Source organism: Oncorhynchus nerka, linkage group LG19 (genome assembly GCF_034236695.1).
Source record: "Oncorhynchus nerka isolate Pitt River linkage group LG19, Oner_Uvic_2.0, whole genome shotgun sequence".
NCBI classification, from domain to species: Eukaryota; Metazoa; Chordata; class Actinopteri; order Salmoniformes; family Salmonidae; genus Oncorhynchus; species Oncorhynchus nerka.
In genome coordinates this window covers 23949729-23970759 of record NC_088414.1, presented here as the reverse complement: position 1 = coordinate 23970759, position 21031 = coordinate 23949729, and the positions used below count along the sequence as shown (strand labels likewise).

The window sequence follows — 21031 nt, the reverse complement described above, 5'->3', positions numbered from 1 at the left end:
CAACATTGCGGACAAGACTGCCATCTTGTGGATAAATCAGGGCTCTGGCTCTTAATCACTGACAGTGATGTTACATTTTACATTTACATTTAAGTCATTTAGCAGACGCTCTTATCCAGAGCGACTTACAAATTGGTGCATTCACCTTATGACATCCAGTGGAACAGCCACTTTACAATAGTGCATCTAAATCTTTTAAGGGGGGGGGGGGGTGAGAAGGATTACTTTATCCTATCCTAGGTATTCCTTAAAGAGGTGGTGTTTCAGGTGTCTCTGGAAGGTGGTGATTGACTCCGCTGTCCTGGCGTCGTGAGGGAGTTTGTTCCACCATTGGGGGGCCAGAGCAGCGAACAGTTTTGACTGGGCTGAGCGGGAACTGTACTTCCTCAGTGGTAGGGAGGCGAGCAGGCCAGAGGTGGATGAACGCAGTGCCCTTGTTTGGGTGTAGGGCCTGATCTGATGTGAGATGGGGTTCAATTATATGCAGAGTGGGATTGTATGTCACCAAAGATAATCCTTTATTTGCTTTTTAAAAAGGGTTGAGATTTTATAAGAGGGCCTGCTCACAAACTTTAAAGGGGTAGAGGTCTCTTACCTGAGAGTTGCCCTGCCTCTGTGGAAACCACAGGCGGCCAGTGGCACCTTCATTTGGGGAGGACGGGCTCATACTAATGGCCGGGAACTGAATCCATGTGTTTGTTACCATTCCATTTACTCCATTCCAGCCATTATTATGAGCCGTCCTCCCCTCAGCAGCCTCCTGTGATGGAAACACATCTGTCACACTTCCTCTACATCCATTCAGTGCCACAAACACAAGAACATAAAGGTTAAGGTAAAAAAACAAACCTTGTTCAATAGAGACATGATATGACACATAAACCAATTTCATTGGAATGTATTTTTTAATTCATGTTGTAATATTATTCTATTTAAAAAAAAATCTAATACAATTATGTAGAAAACTATGATAATTTGCATGATTTATTAAACATTTATAACTGAATGAAGTAGCCAATTATGGATATGGCAGTGTATTAGGAGGTGGTTAATCCCTCCAGGTCTGACATCAGAAATGGGTCTTCTTCTTTCAGGGCCTGGGATGTTGGGATGCTGCAGAGCCTGCAAGAACAGAAGGTATATCAATTCATGCAGATAAATTAAGTGGAGATCATTTGTGCTCTCCTATGTGCCAGCTGCTGCGATTAAGATGATTGAGAAAGATCTATTTATGTTTAATTGAACACTATTTGAATTCATATCTTATATGTGTGCAATTATCAGTGGATTATTTTGTTTGAAATCATTTGTGATGATTGTGTATTTTATATTGCCCATCATTACCTGTAGGGAAATGGATTGATCCACCAACAGTGTTACCAGTCACTATGGGAGAAAAGACAAAGGCCCCATTCTGAGCTGAGATTGTGATGGGTTGGACAGCAGAAGATCCCCTCCCTGCACCTGCTTCCCCAACTTGGCCTGGACCTCCTGCTAGAGCTAGAGAGAGAGAGCGAGAGAGAGAGAGAGAGCGAGAGAGAGAGAGAGAGAGAGAGAGAGAAAGAGAGCGAGAGAGAGAGCGAGAGAGGAAATAGACAATAACATTTAACTGCATTTCTCCTTCATAATGGTTTACATTGTTCTGCCAGAAAAGAACATAAGTGCAGTTTGAGAATCAGATCCAATGGATAAGCCCTTCCTATCATAATGTACAGCTTTGAACCTGTTTTTAGACAGGGAATACATATATCTTCAAACCTGATGTATTACCTGTGTACTCACCATTTAACTCCATGGCAAGATTTACTTGTCTCATCTCCTTCAGAATGGCCAGTGTGATCTCCACAGCACCATTTGCCGTGTAAGTTTCCACCATTTTATCCACAGTGTCCTCCCTGTCAGCAAACTCCAACTCGGCCTTTGGGATAGAGCAGAAGCCATCCAACACATCACCCTTTATCAGGTGCCACTGAAAAGTCTTCAGATCAGATTTGCCCAGCTTCTTCAGAGTTTCCAGCAGCAGACCCGATTCTGAACGAGGCGCCATTGTAGGTCAATCACTAGACACAGAATATTAGAATAGGTGAGAAAAGCGTGTAATTGTTCCTGTATTCCAGACGGTGTGGTATAAATAGTACTATTGTAACTACTCAGTGTTACACTGTACTTACTCTGTGGACCTTTGTAAAAGAGGGTTAAGGTTAAGGTTTGGGGCTGAGGTTAGGATTAGGGTTACTCTTGTAAGTACATTGTAACTTATTGCGGAAAAGGAAATGATCAATGAATACAGACGGGGATACAGCATTTACAGTTTGAGACACTTATCAAGCAGAAAGAAAATCTGATTTGCTCTACAAATAATATATCTTACTGATTATGACCAACAACCAGAGAGACGGTATAGCATTTGTCTCTACAGATTACATTGTGGGTCAGGACATTGTGTAAGTGCTCTATTTTGGGCTGGCTATTCGAGCTCCAGTCCACAATGTTGTTTAGAATGTAAATGGGTGATTCTGCAACTTCGGGCACTTTGGCCCTGCAAGCATTCAGAAATGAAAGCTTATTGAAACACCATTTTACCAGTATTATAATCGTCTTTGATTTGTCTAGAAATAATATCTGATAATGGCTGCAATTGTCCTATTCAGGGAATGTATATATTTTTATCATTTTTCTCAAGACAGCCATAGACAAATATCATTTACATCACGTCATTAAACATCAATTTGAGTTGAAAATGAAATATAATACAATTCATTTCTTATATGTTTGTACATGAACTTGTATTTGAATATTATTTTAAGTGATTTTTAATGTTTTCCTATATTAATAAATCAACACGACGCCTGAATGTATAAACTTGTATATATGTATAAATCATGAAAAATATTATATTTCCACCCAACCTTTTTGTGAGATTATGATAACAACCATATGATTCCCCTATCTAAAACAAATCAATCAAAGTAAATTATACATAATATACTAATTAACCTCAAAAAAATGGGCGGGGTGGAAATGACATCTGTGTGAAAAAAACACAGGAAAATGTGTTTTTATTGCAAATATTTTGAACAACAACCATTGTTCAACATGTAATCAATATAAGACAAAGTAAGATTCCAAAAGTAGCCAATGGGCAGAGCTCAAGGAAGTAGGCCAGTGTTTTTGAGAGATGGGCGCAGATAGCCGAGGGGTCATAGAAGAGCTCAGGGAACAAAGTGAAACTGTATCATTTGTGGTACATCCAACACAGGTGTGGAAGGTCACCTGTTTGTGAGAATCACCAAAGTTTGCTGCCTGGATTTCACTGGTGTATTTACACCGATTGTTCTCTGCAAAGTCAATATGCACAATGATCTCCTCTTTCTGCAGAATCTCTTTGAATTCTCTCAGTTTTGTAGTATTGGTGTCAAATGTTGTACACATGTTTCCCCAACTTCTCTTTCAATCCTTTGGAGAAAACCTCCAGTAGAATCTGCAGTGTGACACACACCTTCTCTTTTACTGTCAAACGCACAGTGAACTTCTCCATGTTTCCCTCTTTATTTTTCCTCTCTCGCCTCAAGTTTCCCCCCCCCCCACTCAAACCACCATGTCTGCTCACCAGCATCAGAGTCAGATATTACAGCTATTTTGTTTGGCAAAGGGAACGCTCTGTACATTCACTCTTTCTTCAGGTCCTCACAGCACAAAGACTCAATAAGGTTCTCATTGCACCTGCAGCTGATCACTTTGTGATACTGGAGTTTGTCCGCCAGGAACTGGGGGTTGGCGTGGGTTTTGCAGAGACATGTGTCCCTATCCTGGACTGTTGGATTGACAACCCAAAAAGGACATCTTTTGCAGAATTAAAAGTATGACATTTTAATCTCTGAATATTCCTCTTAAACTTCTGATAAAGGTTCTGAATTGTCAAGGAGCTCTTCTGCTTTTTTTGTTTCCCTGTTGTTGCTCTGCTGTTGTCATCACGTTCATAGAGTCTAGTGATTTTCTCTTCTGTGGCTGTGTTAACTCTGTTCCACTGCTCTTTTCTGTTGAGTATTGAAGACTTGTTGGCCTGTTTTCATTTGCCCTCATTGCTTTTACCTGAAAATCCAAATACTCTGTTTGTGGCTTTGACCAGGACATACTTTCTCAGGATGTTGCCTCAGCATTTTTGAAGTCATTTGTTTGTCCTTGGCACTGAGCATTTTTTTGATACTTTTGCTTTAACTCTGCAATGATGGCATTTTGAAAGAATAAAAATCCTCGTCACGTTCTTCAGAGTTCCCTTCATTTGCTGTTTTGTCTTTGGGGAATCTTGTCTCTCTATTTTCTTCATCAGTTGACCTTTTTTTGGTATTTCTCAGCTTCCCGTAAAGTTTCATCAAGTTTGACATTTGTCATGCAAAGATCTCTGTATGTTTTTGAGCGACCTCTTCCAAACCTCTTCCTGTTGCAGATGATGAGGAAGTGGTATCAACGCGTGCATCTGGGGCAGGTGAGTTAGGGGCAGGTATGTGGCCTCATGTTCTGGCTGCAAGTCATCTGGTGGCTGAGGTGGTGTGTTGCCTGATAGGTAGATCTCCATTGCAACTGTTCTCTTTAAAGTCTGTTTTGGTTGCATTTCCATTGTCTTCTCTTGTTTCTTTGTTCTGGCTTTGTAAGCTCAGAGATAGATTTCACTTCTCCCTTCTCTTTTTTCTTCTAGTATTTCTCCCTGTCTTTTTGCAGATGTTCCTGGTATCGTATAGGATCATTTTTTTTCATTTTCTTTCTGTCTGTGACCTCTGTGCTGCTTATGTGACATCTTCTAAAAACAAAGAAAAATACTACTTAAGTTTGCAACTTGTGCACGCACACCTTGGAGCATTAGAATAAAACATTATAATATCATGGATTTTTGTCATTTCCACCACGTTCTGTCATTTCCAACACAGGTAACTTTGTGATAAAAATGACTGTGATGGAAATTATGTTTCTACAAGTTTTGGAGAAAAATGACAGGCTGCTTAGCATAGTATTACAGCTAGCATATAGTTTACACTAAAAACATAAAATACATACATTTATTTTCTATTCTACCACAAATTAAAGAAATTATAGCCTGTTTGGAAATGACTGACAATAAAAATATTCTCTACACAAGCAATATTTACCAAGATTTTACTTCAGCTTCTGTCACGCCCTGGTCTTAGTATTTTGTGTTTTCTTTATTATTTTGGTCAGGCCAGGGTGTGACATGGGTTATTTATGTGGTGTGTTTTGTCTTGGGGTTTTTGTAGGTTATGGGATTGTGGTATAGTAGAGTTGTCTAGGTAAGTCTATGGTTGCCTAGAGTGGTTCTCAATCAGAGGCAGGTGTTTGTCGTTGTCTCTGATTGGGAAGCATATTTAGGCAGCCATATTCTTTGAGTGTTTCGTGGGTGATTGTTCCTGTCTCTGTGTAGTTCACCAGATAGGCTCAGTCACTTGGTTTTTTCTTTTCAATTGTTTTGGAAGAGAAGAGAACGAGCGCCATTCTCCTTGCGGAGATGGTGCTAAATACATCAACACGGTCGGTCCCTGGGATTGGGCTGGCCAACACGATTCGGTTTGCTTGGAAGGAAAAGGAGTTTGAGCCTTTAGGACGGGAATCCTTTGGAAGGATAATATTGATGGGGATTCTAAAGCTGACGGTGAAGGACGTGTTTTGTTTCCAAGGCAACTCGTTGGAGGGAGCATACGACGTTGCACTATATACAGAGGAAAAACACGATGATATCCTGAGAAGGGCAAGAGCAGTGGGAGGTGAGAGGCCGATGTGCCACTATGAAATAACAAGCCTGGCGAAGAATAACTTTAGGGTTGTAACTGTGAACATTTACAACCCTTACGTTAAGGACGAAGAGGTGAGGGCTTTTCTGGGGAGATACATGGATAACGTCTCCTCAGCAAGGCACCTCAAAGACTCCCTTGGGTTTTGGAATGGGAGGAGAGGCTTCCAGGCCCTCCTCAGAGAGGACCCAAGAGGACATGGTGGCTACCTCCATCCTCCTGCTATGTTCTCCCTAGGGGCTGACAGGGGACGTTGTATTATGCACGTCAGCCCCCATTTTGCAGACGCTGTATGGCCTATGGTCACATATTCGCCTCATGCAGTGCAAGAAAATGCAGATTTTGTGCATCTGAGGATCACGAGGCGAGGATTGTGACAAGCCTAAGACGTGCCATGGGTGTGGCTCGTCAGCACACCTGTGGAGGGGTGCCCGGCCCGTCAGAGGTCATATGCGTCTGCTGCTGGGGGGAGCAGGAGCGGGGGATGGGGGAAGAAGAGGAGGGGAAGGAAGCACGCCTCATGACCAGAGATCAGGTCCAGAGGGGAAGGCCACAAGGAAGGAGGAGGAGCCAGAAGCGGCGGATGGAAGAGAGAAGGAAACGGAAGGCACGGGAGTAGGAGAACCAGAAAAAGCGGCGGAAGAAGGCAACCGAGTGGAGGAGCATGAGAGAGAAGAAAGCGAGGGAGGAGTGGTGGAGAAGGAGACGGTGGAAGAGAAAGTGGACTGGGGGAAAGTGCCATGGTGGAAGAGATGAGGGGTATGGTGGAGGAGCTGGCAGGGGGAGGGTGGTATCTCTTCACTGCCGCCATCACCAAAGAAGAGTATGAAGAGGAGGGGCGATTGGCCGACAGTGAGGGGGAAGGGATGGCCAAGAGAGTGATGGGGGCGGGAGAAACCTCTGGGTTGCTGCTGGTTTCCCCAGGCCCTCAACTTCTGTTGGGTGGGGACACACATAACAAGACTCAGGACTGGGTACAAGAGGAGGTGGGGAGTTTTTGTTTGGGGACTCAGCCTCCCCAATTTTTTTCTAAACCAGCTGCAACACTGGGGAGGGGGAGGATTGTGGGGGTAGACCCAGGGTGCAGGGCACTCCGGAGCCAAACACTATTCCTGCATCCTGGGAGGGTGTGATGGAGGAAGAGGGGGATGTCGGGATTACGGATGGTGTTCTCACCGGTAGATATGGAGCAGGGGAGCATCGGGTGAGTCTCCTGTTTTATGTTTTTTTCTGTCTGGGTTTAGAATTTGAGTGTATTACATGTATTTATTTTTCATGGAGTCTAATTTTACTTTTGTTAGTTTAAATGTAAGGGGTTTAAGGGATTTTGTTAAGAGGAGGGCGGTTTTTAGTTATTTGGAGGGTGTGGGGTTTGATTTTTGTTTTTTACAGGAGGTTCACCTGAGGGATGGAGGGGATGTTATTAGGTTTAAGAGGGAGTGGGACAAGGGGAGTCGGTTTGGGGTGTTGGGGGTGCACTCATCGGGGTAGGGATTTTGTGTGGGCACAGGGAGGTAAAGTGGAGGATTCTTTCGTGGTAATGCAGGGGAGGGTTATAGGGGTGGATGTCACGATAAGGGATTGTAAATTTAGATTAGTGGTGGTGTATGGGCCACAGGTGGTGGCAGACAGAAGGGAGATGGTGGACTGTCTGACGCCCCTGTGTGTCACAAATAGGAAATTAGTGATAGGGGGATTTTAATACAGATTTAGGAAGAGGGGGATAGCAGTGCGGGCGCCATTGCCAGGCTAATGGCTTGCCATGGTCTGGTAGATGGTGGTCTGCACACTACTCCGAAAATGGACGGTCCTACATGGCGTAACTCCAGGGGGTTGAGCGGAGGCTCGACTATATTTTTGTACCCAGGTCTTTGGGTAAGTTGTCTGGGCGGCTGTTGCCTGTTTTCTTTTCGGATCACGACGGGGTGCTCCTGCAGGTGGGGTCGCCAGTCTGCCTCTTTGGTAGAGGGTACTGGAAGCTAGATCGGGATGTGCTGGAGGAGCAGGCTTTTGTTGACGGGTTTTATGGTTTCTTTTGGAGGCTTGAGGGCCTCCGGTCCATGTGCGAGGGGTGTTAGAGTGGTGGGAATTAGTTAAGGTGAGGATTAGGGCTTTTATAATAGGGTATTGCAAGAGGAAAAAAAGGGAGGAGAGGAGGGAGGTGGATCGTATCCAGAGGTTAATTGAACTCGAATACGAGGCAGGCAACCTCGGCGGGTCGTTTGACTGGGAGAGATCCGCAACCCTAAAGGCGCAGCTCAGGGAGTTGCAGGAGCGGAAGGCTCGAGCTTTCCTTGAGCAAGCGCATAGTGGCTTTCTAGAACATAATGAGACTTGTTCTGCTATGTTCTTTAAGTTGGTTAGGGCAAGACAGAGTAGGAAGGTAATGCATGGTGTTAGGGAAGAAAATGGTAGTATAGTTAGAGAACCAGAGGATATGGTCAGGGTGACAACTGATCATTTCCAAGGTTTATTTAAGGAAAGGGAAATAGATGTAGAGCAGGGAAATGTGTTTTTAGAACACTTGTCCAGGCGGTTGCCGGAGGACATTAGAGAAGTGATGGAGGCCCAGATCTCACTAGAAGAGGTTGAGAGCGCTCTTAGGAGGATGGGAAAAGGGAAGGTGCCTGGGATAGATGGGCTGCCGGCTGAGTTTTATCTCAAGTTTTGGGGTATACTTGGACCAGTGGTCCTCGAAGTCTTGAAGGCCATCCTTGAGACGGGGGTCCCGGGGGGATCAATGGCTGTTGGTGTGCTGTCACTTTTATATAAGAAGGGGGAAGTAACAGACCTTGGCAAATGGCGGCCGTTGACCATGCTGTGTGTAGATTACAAGCTACTTGCAAAGGTTTTAGCAGACCGGTTGCGCACAGCCCTTCCCTACGTCGTTCATGAGGATCAGACGTGCGGGGTAGAGGGCCGCTCTATTCGATGGAACCTACAGTTAATCAGGGACTCCATCGCTTGGGTTGAAGATAGAGGTCTGCCTTTAATGGTAGCAGCGCTAGATCAGGCGAAAGCCTTCGATCGCGTGAATAGATCCTTTTTATTCAGAGTGTTAGGTCGATTAGGATTTGGGGAGAAGTTTATAGGATGGATTCGTACATTATATGTCGGAGCGGGGTGCCGAGTTAGTGTAAATAGTCACTTGGGTGATGTTTTTGACCTCTCGTCTGGGGTCAGGCAGGGGTGCCCACTCTCGGCTCTCCTCTTCGTTCTGTACATGGAGCCTCTGGGGGCTGCCATTAGGGCAGACACAGGGGTGGAAGGTTTGCTGATCCCTGGAAGTGGTGGGCTGCGTGTTAAGATGACGCAGTACGCCGACGACACTTCCTTGCTGTTGTGCAAGGACTCGTGCCTGACAAGGTCCCTTGCCATCTTTGGGGATTTCACCCGAGCGTCGGGAGCAGTTCTGAACCATGCAAAGTCTTCAGTCAAGTTTTTCGGAAGATGGCGCGGTAGAACGGATGTGCCTGGGGGGTTATCTCTCTGTGAGGGGGCCCTGAGGATTCTCGGGGTCCATTTTGAGACCTCCGGCTCAGCGACGCTAAACTGGAACATGCGTATCGCAGTGGTACAGAGGAAGCTAGCAATGTGGAAAGCTAGGTATTTGTCTTTTATGGGCAAAGTCCTGGTCCTAAAGGTGGATGTGTTGCCGTCTCTTTTGTATTTGGCATACATCTACCCATTGCCGGCTTGTCTGAGGAGGCCTCTAGTGAGGCTTGTGTTTCAGTTTATGTGGAGTGGCAGGTGCGAGTGGGTCGCCAGGGCACGCATGATCTGTCCCATCGGGGAGGGAGGTAGGGGGTACCACATTTCCCCCTCAAGCTGGACTCAATTTTTGTTTCCTTCTTGTTAACGGAGCTTGCTCAGCCAGTGATACACCCGTCCGGTTACCTCCTGCGGGTGTTTTTCTCGTATCAGGCGAGAAGCATAATGGTGTGGTCTAACACGGGTCCTCGGGCGGAACAGCTGCCGTGGCACTTTGGTCATGCGGCCAAGTGGCTGCGTGCGCACCCTGAGGTTGAAGTTGCCCGAGTAGGTTTAGATCACAGGCACCTGTACGAGGAGGTCAGAAAGGCAGGGAGTCCGGCGCCTGTAGTGGGCATCTCGGAAGTGGTCTGGGAGGGAGTGCAGGCGCGGGGTCTGGATAACAGGCTCAAGGACCTGAATTGGTTGAGCCTTCATAAGTGTTTGCCGGTACGTTCCATCTTGTACCGGTATAATTTGGTGCAATCCCCCACCTGTCTAAGATCCTCTTGTGGCAGGGAGGAGACTGTGCGCCATGTCTTTTGGGACTGTGCCTTTGCCGGAGTAGTATGGGCTAGGGCACGGGTGTTGTTAGGTTTGGTAAAGGGGGATTTTGTATTGACGTGGGCCAGGTTAGAGAGGGGTGTAGGGAGAGCGAGAGGGACGGATAGGGACAGGTTTCTGCTCTGGCTTCTCATGAGTCTCTTTAAACGGGGGCTGTGGGAAGCAAGGCAGAACATGGTGAAGACAGGGAAAGATTGGGGGTGGAAGGGATAGTGAGGAGGGTGGAAGGAGATTTGAGGGGAGGATGAAGAGGGAGGAGAGGAAGTGGGGGCAGCATGCTGCTCGGGAGAGGTGGAAGGGGGGTTTAGGGCTGGGTGTCATTTAGATTTGTAAGAGGATAGATTAGGGACGGGGAGATAGGGAGAGGTATTTTGTAGGGTAACGGGGAGGGAAGATGCTCCCCTGAGGTTTTGTTTGTGGTTTATGTTTTAGTTTAATTAGTTTATTTAAAATACCATTATTTGTGTATGTATGTAAATTATGAGTTGTAAAGAATGAATGGTATTGAAGATAATAAATTATTTTTATGAAAAAAAAATAAAAAAAAGATAGGCTCAGTCACTTTGGATTTTATTTTTTCCTTGTTTTGGAAGAGAAGAGAACGTGCGCCATTCTCCTTGCGGAGATGGTGCTAAATACATCAACACGGTCGGTCCCTGGGATTGGGCTGGCCAACACGATTCGGTTTGCTTGGAAGGAAAAGGAGTTGGAGCCTTTAGGACGGGAAACTTTTGGAAGGATAATATTGATGGGGATTCTAAAGCTGACGGTGAAGGACGTGTTTTGTTTCCAAGGCAACTCGTTGGAGGGAGCAGACGACATGGCACTATATACAGAGGAGAAACACGATGATATCCTGAGAAGGGCAAGAGCAGTGAGAGGTGAGAGGCCGATGAGCCACTATGAAATAACAAGCCTGGCGAAGAACAACTTTAGGGTTGTAACTGTCATCATTTACAACCCATACGTTAAGGACGAAGAGGTGAGGGCCTTTTTGGGGAGATACATGGATAACGTCTCCTCAGCAAGGCACCTCAAAGACTCCCTTGGGTTTTGGAATGGGAGGAGAGGCTTCCAGGCCCTCCTCAGGGAGGACCCAAAGGGACATGGTGGCTACCTCCATCCTCCTGCTATGTTCTCCCTAGGGGCTGATAGGGGGACGTTGTTTTATGCACGTCAGCCCCCATTTTGCAGACGCTGTATGGCATATGGCCACATATTCGCCTCGTGCAGCACAAGAAAATGCAGATTTTGTGGATCTGAGGAACACGAGGCGAGGGATTGTGACAAGCCTAAGGCGTGCCACGGGTGTGGCTCGTCAGCACACCTGTGGCGGGGGTGCCCGGCTCGTCAGAGGTCATATGCGTCTGCGGCTGGGGGGGGAGCAGGAGCGGGGGATGGGGGAAGAAGAGGAGGGGAAGGAAGCACGCCTCATGACCAGAGTACAGGTCCAGAGGGGAAGGCCGCAAGGAAGGAGGAGGAGCAAGAAGCGGCGGATGGAAGAGAGAAGGAAACAGAAGGCACGGGAGTAGGAGAACCAGGAAAAGCGGCGGAAGAAGGCAACCGAGTGGAGGAGCTTGAGAGAGAAGAAAGCGAGGGAGGAGTGGTGGAGAAGGAGACGGTGGAAGAGCAAGTGGAGTGGGGGGAAAGTGCCCTGGTGGAAGAGATGAGGGGTATGGTGGAGGAGCTGGCGGGGGGGGGAGGGTGTTATCTCTCCACTGCCGCCATCACCAAAGAAGAGAATGAAGAGGAGGGTGCGATTGGCCGACAGTGAGAGGGAGGGGATGGCCAAGAGAGTGATGGGGGTGGGAGAAACCTCTGGGTTGCTGCTGGTTTCCCCAGGCCCTCAACTTCTGTTGGGTGGGGACACACCTAACAAGACTCAGGACTGGGTACAGGAGGAGGTGGGGAGTTTTTTGTTTGGGGACTCAGCCTCCCCGATTTTTTTTCCAAACCAGCTGCAGCACTGGGGAGGGGAGGAGTGTGGGGGTAGACCCAGGGTGCAGGGCACCCCGGAGCCAAACACTATTCCTGCATCCTGGGTTGGTGAGATGGAGGAAGAGGGGGGGATGTCGAGTACGGATGGTGTTCTCACCGGTAGATATGGAGCAGGGGAGCATCGGGTGAGTCTCCTGTTTTTTTTTTTTTTTCTGTCTGGGTTTAGAATTTGAGTGTATTACATGTTTTTATTTTATTCTTTCATGGGGTCTAATTTTACTTTTGTTAGTTTAAATGTAAGGGGTTTAAGGGATTTTGTTAAGAGGAGGGCGGTTTTTAGTTATTTGGAGGGTGTGGGGTTTGATTTTTGTTTTTTACAGGAGGTTCACCTGAGGGATGGAGGGGATGTTAGTAGGTTTAGTGGGGAGTGGGACAAGGGGGAGTCGGTTTGGGGTATTGGGGGGGTGCACTCATCGGGGATATAGATTTTGTGTGGGCACAGGGAGGTAAAAGTGGAGGATTCTTTTGTGGTAATGCAGGGGAGGGTTATAGGGGTGGATGTCACGATAAGGGATTGTAAATTTAGATTAGTGGTGGTGTATGGGCCACAGGTGGTGGCAGACAGGAGGGAGATGGTTGACTGTCTGACGCCCCTGTGTGTCACAAATAGGAAATTAGTGATAGGGGGATTTTAATACAGATTTAGGAATAGGGGGGATAGCAGTGCAGGTGCCATTGCTGGGCTAATGGCTTGCCATGGTCTGGTAGATGGTGGTCTGCACACTACTCCGAAAATGGCCGGTCCTTCATGGCGCAACTCCAGGGGGGTTGAGCGGAGGCTCGACTATATTTTTGTACCCAGGTCTTTGGGTAAGTTGTCTGGGCGGCTGTTGCCTGTTTTCTTTTCGGATCACGACGGGGTGCTCCTGCAGGTGGGGTCGCCAGACTGCCTCTTTGGTAGGGGGTACTGGAAGTTAGATCGGAATGTGCTGGAGGAGCAGGCTTTTGTTGACGGGTTTTATGGTTTCTTTTGGAGGCTTGAAGGCCTCCGGTCCATGTGCGAGGGGGTGTTAGAGTGGTGGGAATTAGTTAAGGTGAGGATTAGGGCTTTTATAATAGGGTATTGCAAGAGGGAAAAAAGGGAGGAGAGGAGGGAGGTGGATCGTATCCAAAGGTTAATTGAACTCGAGTACGAGGCAGGCAACCTCGGCGGGTCGTTTGACTGGGAGAGATCCGCAACCCTAAAGGCGCAGCTCAGGGAGTTGCAGGAGCGGAAGGCTCAAGCTTTCCTGGAGCGTGCGCATAGTGGCTTTCTAGAACGCAATGAGACTTGTTCTGCTATGTTCTTTAAGTCGGTTAGGGCCGGACAGAGTAGGAAGGTAATGCATGGCGTTAGGGAAGAAAATGGTAGTATAGTTAGAGAACCAGAGGATATGGTCAGGGTGACAAATGATCATTTCCAAGGTTTATTTAAGGAAAGGGAAATAGATGTAGAGCAGGGAAATGTGTTTTTAGAACACTTGTCCGGGCGGTTGCCGGAGGACATTAGAGAAGTGATGGAGGCCCAGATTTCACTAGAAGAGGTTGAGAGCGCTCTTAGGAGGATGGGAAAAGGGAAGGTGCCTGGGATGGATGGGCTGCCGGCTGAGTTTTATCTCAAGTTTTGGGGTATACTTGGACCAGTGGTCCTCAAAGTCTTGAAGGCCATCCTTGAGACGGGGGTCCCGGGGGGATCAATGGCTGTTGGTGTGCTGTCACTTTTATATAAGAAGGGGGAAGTAACAGACCTTGGCAACTGGCGGCCGTTGACCATGCTGTGTGTAGATTACAAGCTACTTGCAAAGGTTTTAGCAGACCGGTTGCGCACAGCCCTTCCCTACGTCGTCCATGAGGATCAGACGTGCGGGGTAGAGGGCCGCTCTATTAGATGGAACCTACAGTTAATCAGGGACTCCATCGCTTGGGTTGAAGATAGAGGACTGCCTTTAATGGTAGCAGCGCTAGATCAGGCGAAAGCCTTTGATCGCGTGAATAGATCCTTTTTATTCAGTGTTAGGTCGATTAGGATTTGGGGAGAAGTTCATAGGATGGATTCGTACATTATATGTCGGAGCGGGGTGCCGAGTTAGTGTAAATAGTCACTTGGGTGACGTTTTTGACCTCTCGTCTGGGGTCAGGCAGGGGTGCCCACTCTCGGCTCTCCTCTTCGTTCTGTACATGGAGCCTCTGGGGTCTGCCATTAGGGCAGACACAGGGGTGGAAGGCTTGTTGATCCCTGGAAGTGGTGGGCTGCATGTTAAGATGACGCAGTATGCCGACGACACTTCCTTGCTGCTGTGCAAGGACTCGTGCCTGACAAGGTCCCTTGCCATCTTTGGGGATTTCACCTGAGCGTCGGGAGCGGTTCTGAACCATGCAAAGTCTTCCGTCAAGTTTTTCGGAAGATGGCGCGGTAGAACGGATGTGCCCGGGGGGTTATCTCTCTGTGAGGGGGCCCTGAGGATTCTCGGGGTCCATTTTGAGACCTCCGGCTCAGCGACGCTAAACTGGAACATGCGTATCGCAGTGGTACAGAGGAAGCTAGCAATGTGGAAGGCTAGGTATTTGTCTTTTATGGGCAAAGTCCTGGTCCTAAAGGTGAATGTGTTGCCGTCTCTATTGTATTTGGCGTACATCTACCCATTGCCGGCTTGTCTGAGGAGGCCTCTAGTGAGGCTTGTGTTTCAGTTCATGTGGAGTGGCAGGTGCGAGTGGGTCGCCAGGGCACGCATGCTCTGTCCCATCGGGGAGGGAGTTAGGGGGGGTACCACATTTCCCCCTCAAGCTGGACGCAATTTTTGTTTCTTTCTTGTTAACGGAGCTTGCTCATCCAGTGATACACCCGTCCGGTTACCTCCTGCGGGTGTTCTTCTCGTATCAGGCGAGAAGCGTAATGGTGTGGTCTAACACGGGTCCTCGGGCGGAACAGCTGCCGTGGCACTTTGGTCATGCGGCCAAGTGGTGCGTGCGCACCCTGAGGTTGAAGTTGCCCGAGTAGGTTTAGATCACAGGCACCTGTACGAGGAGGTCAGAAAGGCAGGGAGTCCGGCGCCTGTAGTGGGCATCTCGCAAGTGGTCTGGGAGGGAGTGCAGGCGCGGGGTCTGGACAACAGGCTTGGCTCAAGGACCTGAATTGGTTGAGCCTCCATAAGTGCTTGCCGGTACGTTCCATCATGTACCGGTATAGTTTGGTGCAATCCCCCACCTGTCCAAGATCCTCTTGTGGCAGGGAGGAGACTGTGCGCCATGTCTTTAGGGACTGTGCCTTTGCCGGTGTAGTATGGGCTAGGGCACGGGTGTTGTTAGGTTTGGTAAGGGGGGATTTTGTATTGACGTGGGCCAGGTTAGAGAGAGGTGTAGGGAGAGCGAGAGGGACGGATAGGGACAGGTTTCTGCTCTGGCTTCTCATGAGTCTCTTTAAACGGGGGCTGTGGGAAGCCAGGCAGAACATGGTGAAGACAGGGAAAGATTGGGGGGTGGAAGGGATAGTGAGGAGGGTGGAAGGAGATTTGAGGGGGGAGGATGAAGAGGGAGGAGAGGAAGTGGGGGGCAGCATGCTGCTCGGGAGAGGTGGAAGGGGGGTTTAGGGCTGGGTGTCATTTAGATTTGTAAGGGGATAGATTAGGGACGGGGAGATAGGGAAAGGTAGTTTGTCTGGTGACGGGGAGGGAAGATGCTCCCCTGAGGTTTTGTTTGGGGTTTTTGTTTAGTTAAATTAGTTAAATTAAAATACCATTATTTGAGTATGTATGAAAATTATGAGTTGTAAAGAATGAATGGTAATGAAGATAATAAATTATTTTTTATTAAAAAAAAAAAAGATAGGGCTGTTTAGGTTTTTCACGGTACGTTTATTGTTTTGTATTGTATCGTCTTTATTAAAGATGTATGAAGATAACCACGCTGCATTTTTGTCCTCCTCTCCTTTGACGGAAGAAAACCGTAACAGAATCACCCACCACAACAGGACCAAGTGGCGTGGTGACAGGCAGCGGGAGCAGGAGCAGCGAAATCCTGATTTCTGGACATGGGAGGAAATCTTGGATGGTAAAGGACTCTGGGCTCAGCCAGGAGAATATCGGCGCCCCAAAGAATAGCTGGAGGCGGCGAAGGCGGAGAGGCGCTGGTATGAGGATGCAGCACGGCGACGCGGATGGAAGCCCGAGAGTCAGCCCCCAAAATTTCTTGGGGGGGTGGCACACAGGGAGTATGGCGACGCCAGGTAGGAGACCTGCGCCAACTTCCTGTGCTTACCGGGGGGCTAGAGAGACCGGGCAGGCACCGTGTTATGCTGTGGAGCGCGGGTGCATAGCCCGGTGCGGTACATACCAGCTCCTCGTATCGGCCGGGCTAGAGTGGGCATCGAGCCAAGTGTCATGAAGCCGGCTCTACGCATCTGGTCTCCAGTGCGTCTCCTTGGGCCGGCTTACATGGCACCAGCCTTGCGCAAGGTGTCCCCGGTTCGCCTGCATAGCCCAGTGCAGGCTATTCCACCTCGTCGCACTGGCAGGGCGACCGGGAGCATTCAACCAGGTAAGGTTGGGCAGGCTCGGGGCTCAAGAGCTCCGGTGCGCCTGCACGGTCCGGTCTATCCAGTACCACCTCCAGGCACCAGCCCTCCGGTGGCAGCTCCCCGCACCAGGCTTCCTGTGCGTGTCCTCGGCCCAGTACCACCAGTGCCAGCACCACGCATCAGGCCTACAGTGCGCCTCGCCTGTTCAGCACTGCCGGAGTCTCCCGCCTGATCAGCGCTGCCGGAGTCTCCCGCCTGTCCAGCGCTGCCAGTCTGCAAGGAGCTGTCAGTCTGCAAGGAGCTGTCAGTCTGCAAGGAGCTGTCAGTCTGCAAGGAGCTGCCAGTCTGCAAGGAGCTGCCAGAGATGCCAGTCTGCAAGGAGCTGCCAGAGCTGCCAGTCTGCAAGGAGCTGCCAGTCTGCAAGGAGCTGCCAGTCTGCAATGAGCTGCCAGTCTGCAAGGAGCTGCCAGAGCTGCCAGTCTGCAAGTAGCTGCCAGTCTGCAAGGAGCTGCCAGTGCTGCCAGTCTGCAAGGAGCTGCCAGTCTGCAAGGAGCCGCCAGTCTGCAAGGAGCTGCCAGTCTGCAAGGAGCTGCCAGAGCTGCCAGTCTGCAAGGAGCTGCCAGTCTGCAAGGATCTACCGGAACCACCAGCCAGCCAGGATCTGCCAGAGCCATCAACCTGCCTGAGCTACCCCTCAGTCCCGAGCTACCCCTCAGTCCCGAGCTGCCCCTCAGTCCAGTGGTTAGGGTTACTAGGCCAAGGTTGGCGGTGAGGGTTGCATATCTAAGGACGCGTATTAAGCGGACTAAGACTTTGTTGGAGTGGGGTCCACGTCCCGCGCCAGAGCAGCCACCGTGGACAGACGCCCACCCGGACCCTGCCCTATGGGTTTAGGTGTGCGGCCGGGAGTCCGCACCTTGGGGGGGCGTCTGTCCACGGTGGCTGCTCTGGCGCGGGACGTGGACCCCACTCCAACAAAGCAATATTTACCAAGATTTTACTTCAGCTTCTGTCACGCCCTGGTCTTAGTATTTTGTTTTCTTTATTTTGGTCAGGCCAGGGTGTGACATGGGTTATTTATGTGGTGTGTTTTGTCTTGGGGTTTTTGTAGGTTATGTGATTGTGGTATAGTAGAGTTGTCTAGGTAAGTCTATGGTTGCCTAGAGTGGTTCTCAATCAGAGGCAGGTGTTTATCGTTGTCTCTGATTGGGAAGCATATTTAGGCAGCCATATTCTTTGAGTGTTTTGTGGGTGATTGTTCCTGTCTGTGTTTGTTTGCACCAGATAGGGCTGTTTAGGTTTTTCACGTTACGTTTATTGTTTTGTATTGTATCGTCTTTATTAAAGATGTATGAAGATAACCACGCTGCATTTTGGTCCTCCTCTCCTTCGACACAAGACAACCTTAACAGCTTCTGCACATCACATCTGGAACAACTGTCTGCTGCAGCCACGTTCTTCAGTGTCACAACATGTTTCCATGGTAACTAAATAACATTCTCTTGAAAAATTGATATTAATGAGGAATTTGCCCTCAGTGGTGGAAATGACACCACTACCAAAGGACAGGTATATTTTGTGTAAAAACAAGACAAAGGGCATACTCACAATGAATATTGATTTCATTTAATTGACTCTTTCTCTAGTAGTAATTATTCATGTTTTCTCATAGAAAAACATACGCTCTAAAAAGTTGGGGTTCAACGAGGGTTCTTGGCACTGAAAATGCCCCCCAAACACTTCTTCCAAGAACCCCATAATAGGTGGGGTTTATCGAGGAACCTCCTTAGTTGGTGGGGGTTCTTCCAGGAACCTAACTGCCCAACTGAAACACTTGGATTTGAATTTGAAAGGACAGCAGGTAAGGCACTTTAAATTGAGGAGATCTTTACATTTTTCAGTTTAAGGTAAGATTTGTCCCTTATATGAACTACATTTATATTGTTTTATGATGATACCATCTATCCTTTCATTTTTGTGAAAATCTTTCTTAAACAGAAAATGGACACAATTCAATGGATATCAACCAACAAAGAGGTAAGAGACTATGTAGGCTATACGAATATGTTGAAGGCTTGCTGTATTGGGTGCAGATCACTGAACTGCTCACTTTTGTGTCTGTCTGCAGGTATACAGACAAGGAGGCATACAAAGATATGGCAATTGGTATTGGTGTGTTTTACAGATCATGAGAGCAGAGCATGTACCATCCTCCTCCCTTATCTCTTCAATGAATATCCCATAGGCCTCTACATTATGGACAAGGTATGTGTATGAAAACCAGTATGAAAACAGTTATTTTCATTCACAACAAAAACCACGTTATGAATACTGTTGTGTGCATATTTTGTTAATCATCTGTATAATGAATATTTTTGGGATTCAGACTTCACCCTTCCTACACCTCTGATCAATAAAACAGGACACCTGTTAGATCACCATGCACTGCAAAATCATTCTGGCTATTGATACAGAGAACATCAACACATTAAAATCAACACGCCAGAGGATATACCCATTGGACTTGAGGCTCTGCTTGGAGTTTACATATTTTTTTATATTCTGCTTTGCCACTAAAACACTGAACTAAAATAGTGTGTTATTGTTGTTATTGTTATGTGTCACGCCTGCTCCCGCTCGAGGGCTCCTGCTCCCGCTCATGTCCTTATGTTACCCGGCGCTGACGCTGTTCCTGCCCTGTTCTTTGTCCGTTCCAAATGAAATGTTGACTCCCCGTACCTGCTTCTCATCTCCAGCGTCAGTCCTCACAGTTGTGTATTATTTTTATTATGATGATATAAGGACATAAGTGCCCGTAGTTGCAGAATCACAAAAATATACATATAAGGTAGCCTGCAAACCAGGTCTGTTTATGCTTAGGTTCCACTCCTTGTACTCCGTGTCATATGCCAAACATGTGGCATTACAAGGAATGGCAAGCAGTGAAATGATAGCCCAGACTGATACCCAGGCTACACGTAAGGCAGGTATCTTACAATGACAGTTGAAGAGAAAATTATTTGAATAGAGGGGCATACTGTAGGTGTTTTTTATTTAAAATTACGAACTGATTAATAATTACTAATCATGGCGCATGGCTTACGCGCCGGAAAAATACTTTTGCGTGATTATAGACTATTCATAACTAAGCAACACCGAACAAACATTTTAAGAATATCCCAAACATTCGTTGACGTCCTCTCTCATAATGTGTAGACAACCTTTATCTGTCTGAAATGGTAACTTAGTCTTGCCATCAAAAGTTACAAACTTGTCTATATCATACAGAACACTATTTTCACTTTCGCTTTATGATGCTTATCGCCTATAGAAAACAGGCACGTGCAAATATGAGCTCTGCTTACCTTCCGAAGTGGGCTTTTGGGTCGCCAAAAATGTTTATTTTACATATATATAAAATTAATTGTTGTTAGGAACCCACTGTCTGCCGCAAATCGTCGTGACGTCGTCAAATCGCCACCCCGTCAGTTGGTTGCCTCTGTTAATTTGCGCTGCAGGCTACAGACCTCGCATCCTGTTGCGCCCCCCCTTTTTTAATAATTTTTTTTTTTTAAATAATGTAGAATAGTCTGTTTACTTACAAGAAGTACACAAATAGACAATGATAACATATGCTAGGGGGAGCAACACATTCTCCCATAAAAAAAAAAAAAAGTCATCAAGAATATTAACTATTATAAAACTGTGAATATCTTTCCATAGTTGTTTTACATCTAGACAATGCCAAAATAAATGCACCTGTTGCGCCTTTCGCCCTCCGTGCACCCGATTAGACTGCGTCATCGGTCGAGTGTGTGTAGCTACCCATATATACTGAACAAAATAAATATATACGGGACATGCAACATTTTCAAATATTTTACTGAGTTACAGTTCATATAAGGAAATCAGTCAATTGAAATAAATAAATTAGGTCCTAGATTCAGGGGTCCACCCACTGGGGAGCCAGGCCCAGCCAATCAGTATGAGTTCTTCTCCCACAAAAAGTGCTTTATTCAGACGATACCGCCGAGTGAAGAAGCAGGATGTGGAGGTCCTGAGCTGGCGTGGTTACACGCAGTCTGTGGTTTTGAGGCCGGTTGGATGTCCTGGTAAATTTTCTAAAACGTTGTTGGAGGCAGCTCATGGTAGAAAAATTTTCAATTATCTGGCAACAGCTCTGGTGGACATTCCTGCAGCCTGCATGCCAATTGCATGCTCCCTCAGAACTTGAGATATCTGAAGCATTGTGTTGTGTGACAATACTGTAAAGAGGCATTTTATTGTCCCTAGCATAATCAATCAATCAAATGTATTTACAATGTCTTTTTACAATGTCTTTTCTGATGTCAATATGTTTAGGAGGCACTGTAACTAGCTTGCTAACCATTTGTGATGATGAGTGAGTGAGTGTGTTGTTACAGAA

At 47.4% G+C, this 21031-nt stretch overlaps 1 protein-coding gene across 3 annotated transcripts; it reads right to left on the bottom strand.

Moving 5' to 3' along the window:
- Positions 1-441: 441 nt before the first annotated feature.
- Positions 442-20140, bottom strand: LOC135562403 (caspase b-like). Of its 3 annotated transcripts, XR_010459917.1 has the most exons (5): positions 19971-20140; positions 1783-2060; positions 1345-1500; positions 596-1122; positions 442-456 (listed from the first exon to the last, which is right to left on the bottom strand). XR_010459917.1 is itself a non-coding variant. In XM_065004804.1 (4 exons), exons 2-4 carry the CDS (start codon positions 2045-2047, stop codon positions 1091-1093), a joined length of 465 nt encoding a protein of 154 aa, XP_064860876.1. In that variant the 5' UTR covers positions 2048-2060; positions 19971-20138; the 3' UTR covers positions 887-1090. The 3 variants fall into 3 exon arrangements, 2 of the variants coding, with proteins under 2 accessions (XP_064860876.1, XP_064860877.1); XM_065004804.1 differs by lacking the exon at positions 442-456 and having other exon boundaries at positions 887-1122; positions 1771-2060; positions 19971-20138; XM_065004805.1 differs by lacking the exon at positions 442-456 and having other exon boundaries at positions 887-1122; positions 19971-20134.
- Between the last annotated feature and the right edge of the window lie 891 nt (positions 20141-21031).

Bases quoted from the DNA above. Each gene is read 5' to 3' on its own strand.
- LOC135562403 (XM_065004804.1), bottom strand. From the start codon at position 2,047: ATGGCGCCTCGTTCAGAATCGGGTCTGCTGCTGGAAACTCTGAAGAAG. The intron at 1,501-1,770 runs GTAATACATCAG...CTCTCTCTCTAG, and splicing joins GTTAAATGGTGAGTACACAG to CTCTAGCAGGAGGTCCAGGC. The intron at 1,123-1,344 runs GTAATGATGGGC...CTGTTCTTGCAG, and splicing joins ATCAATCCATTTCCCTACAG to GCTCTGCAGCATCCCAACAT.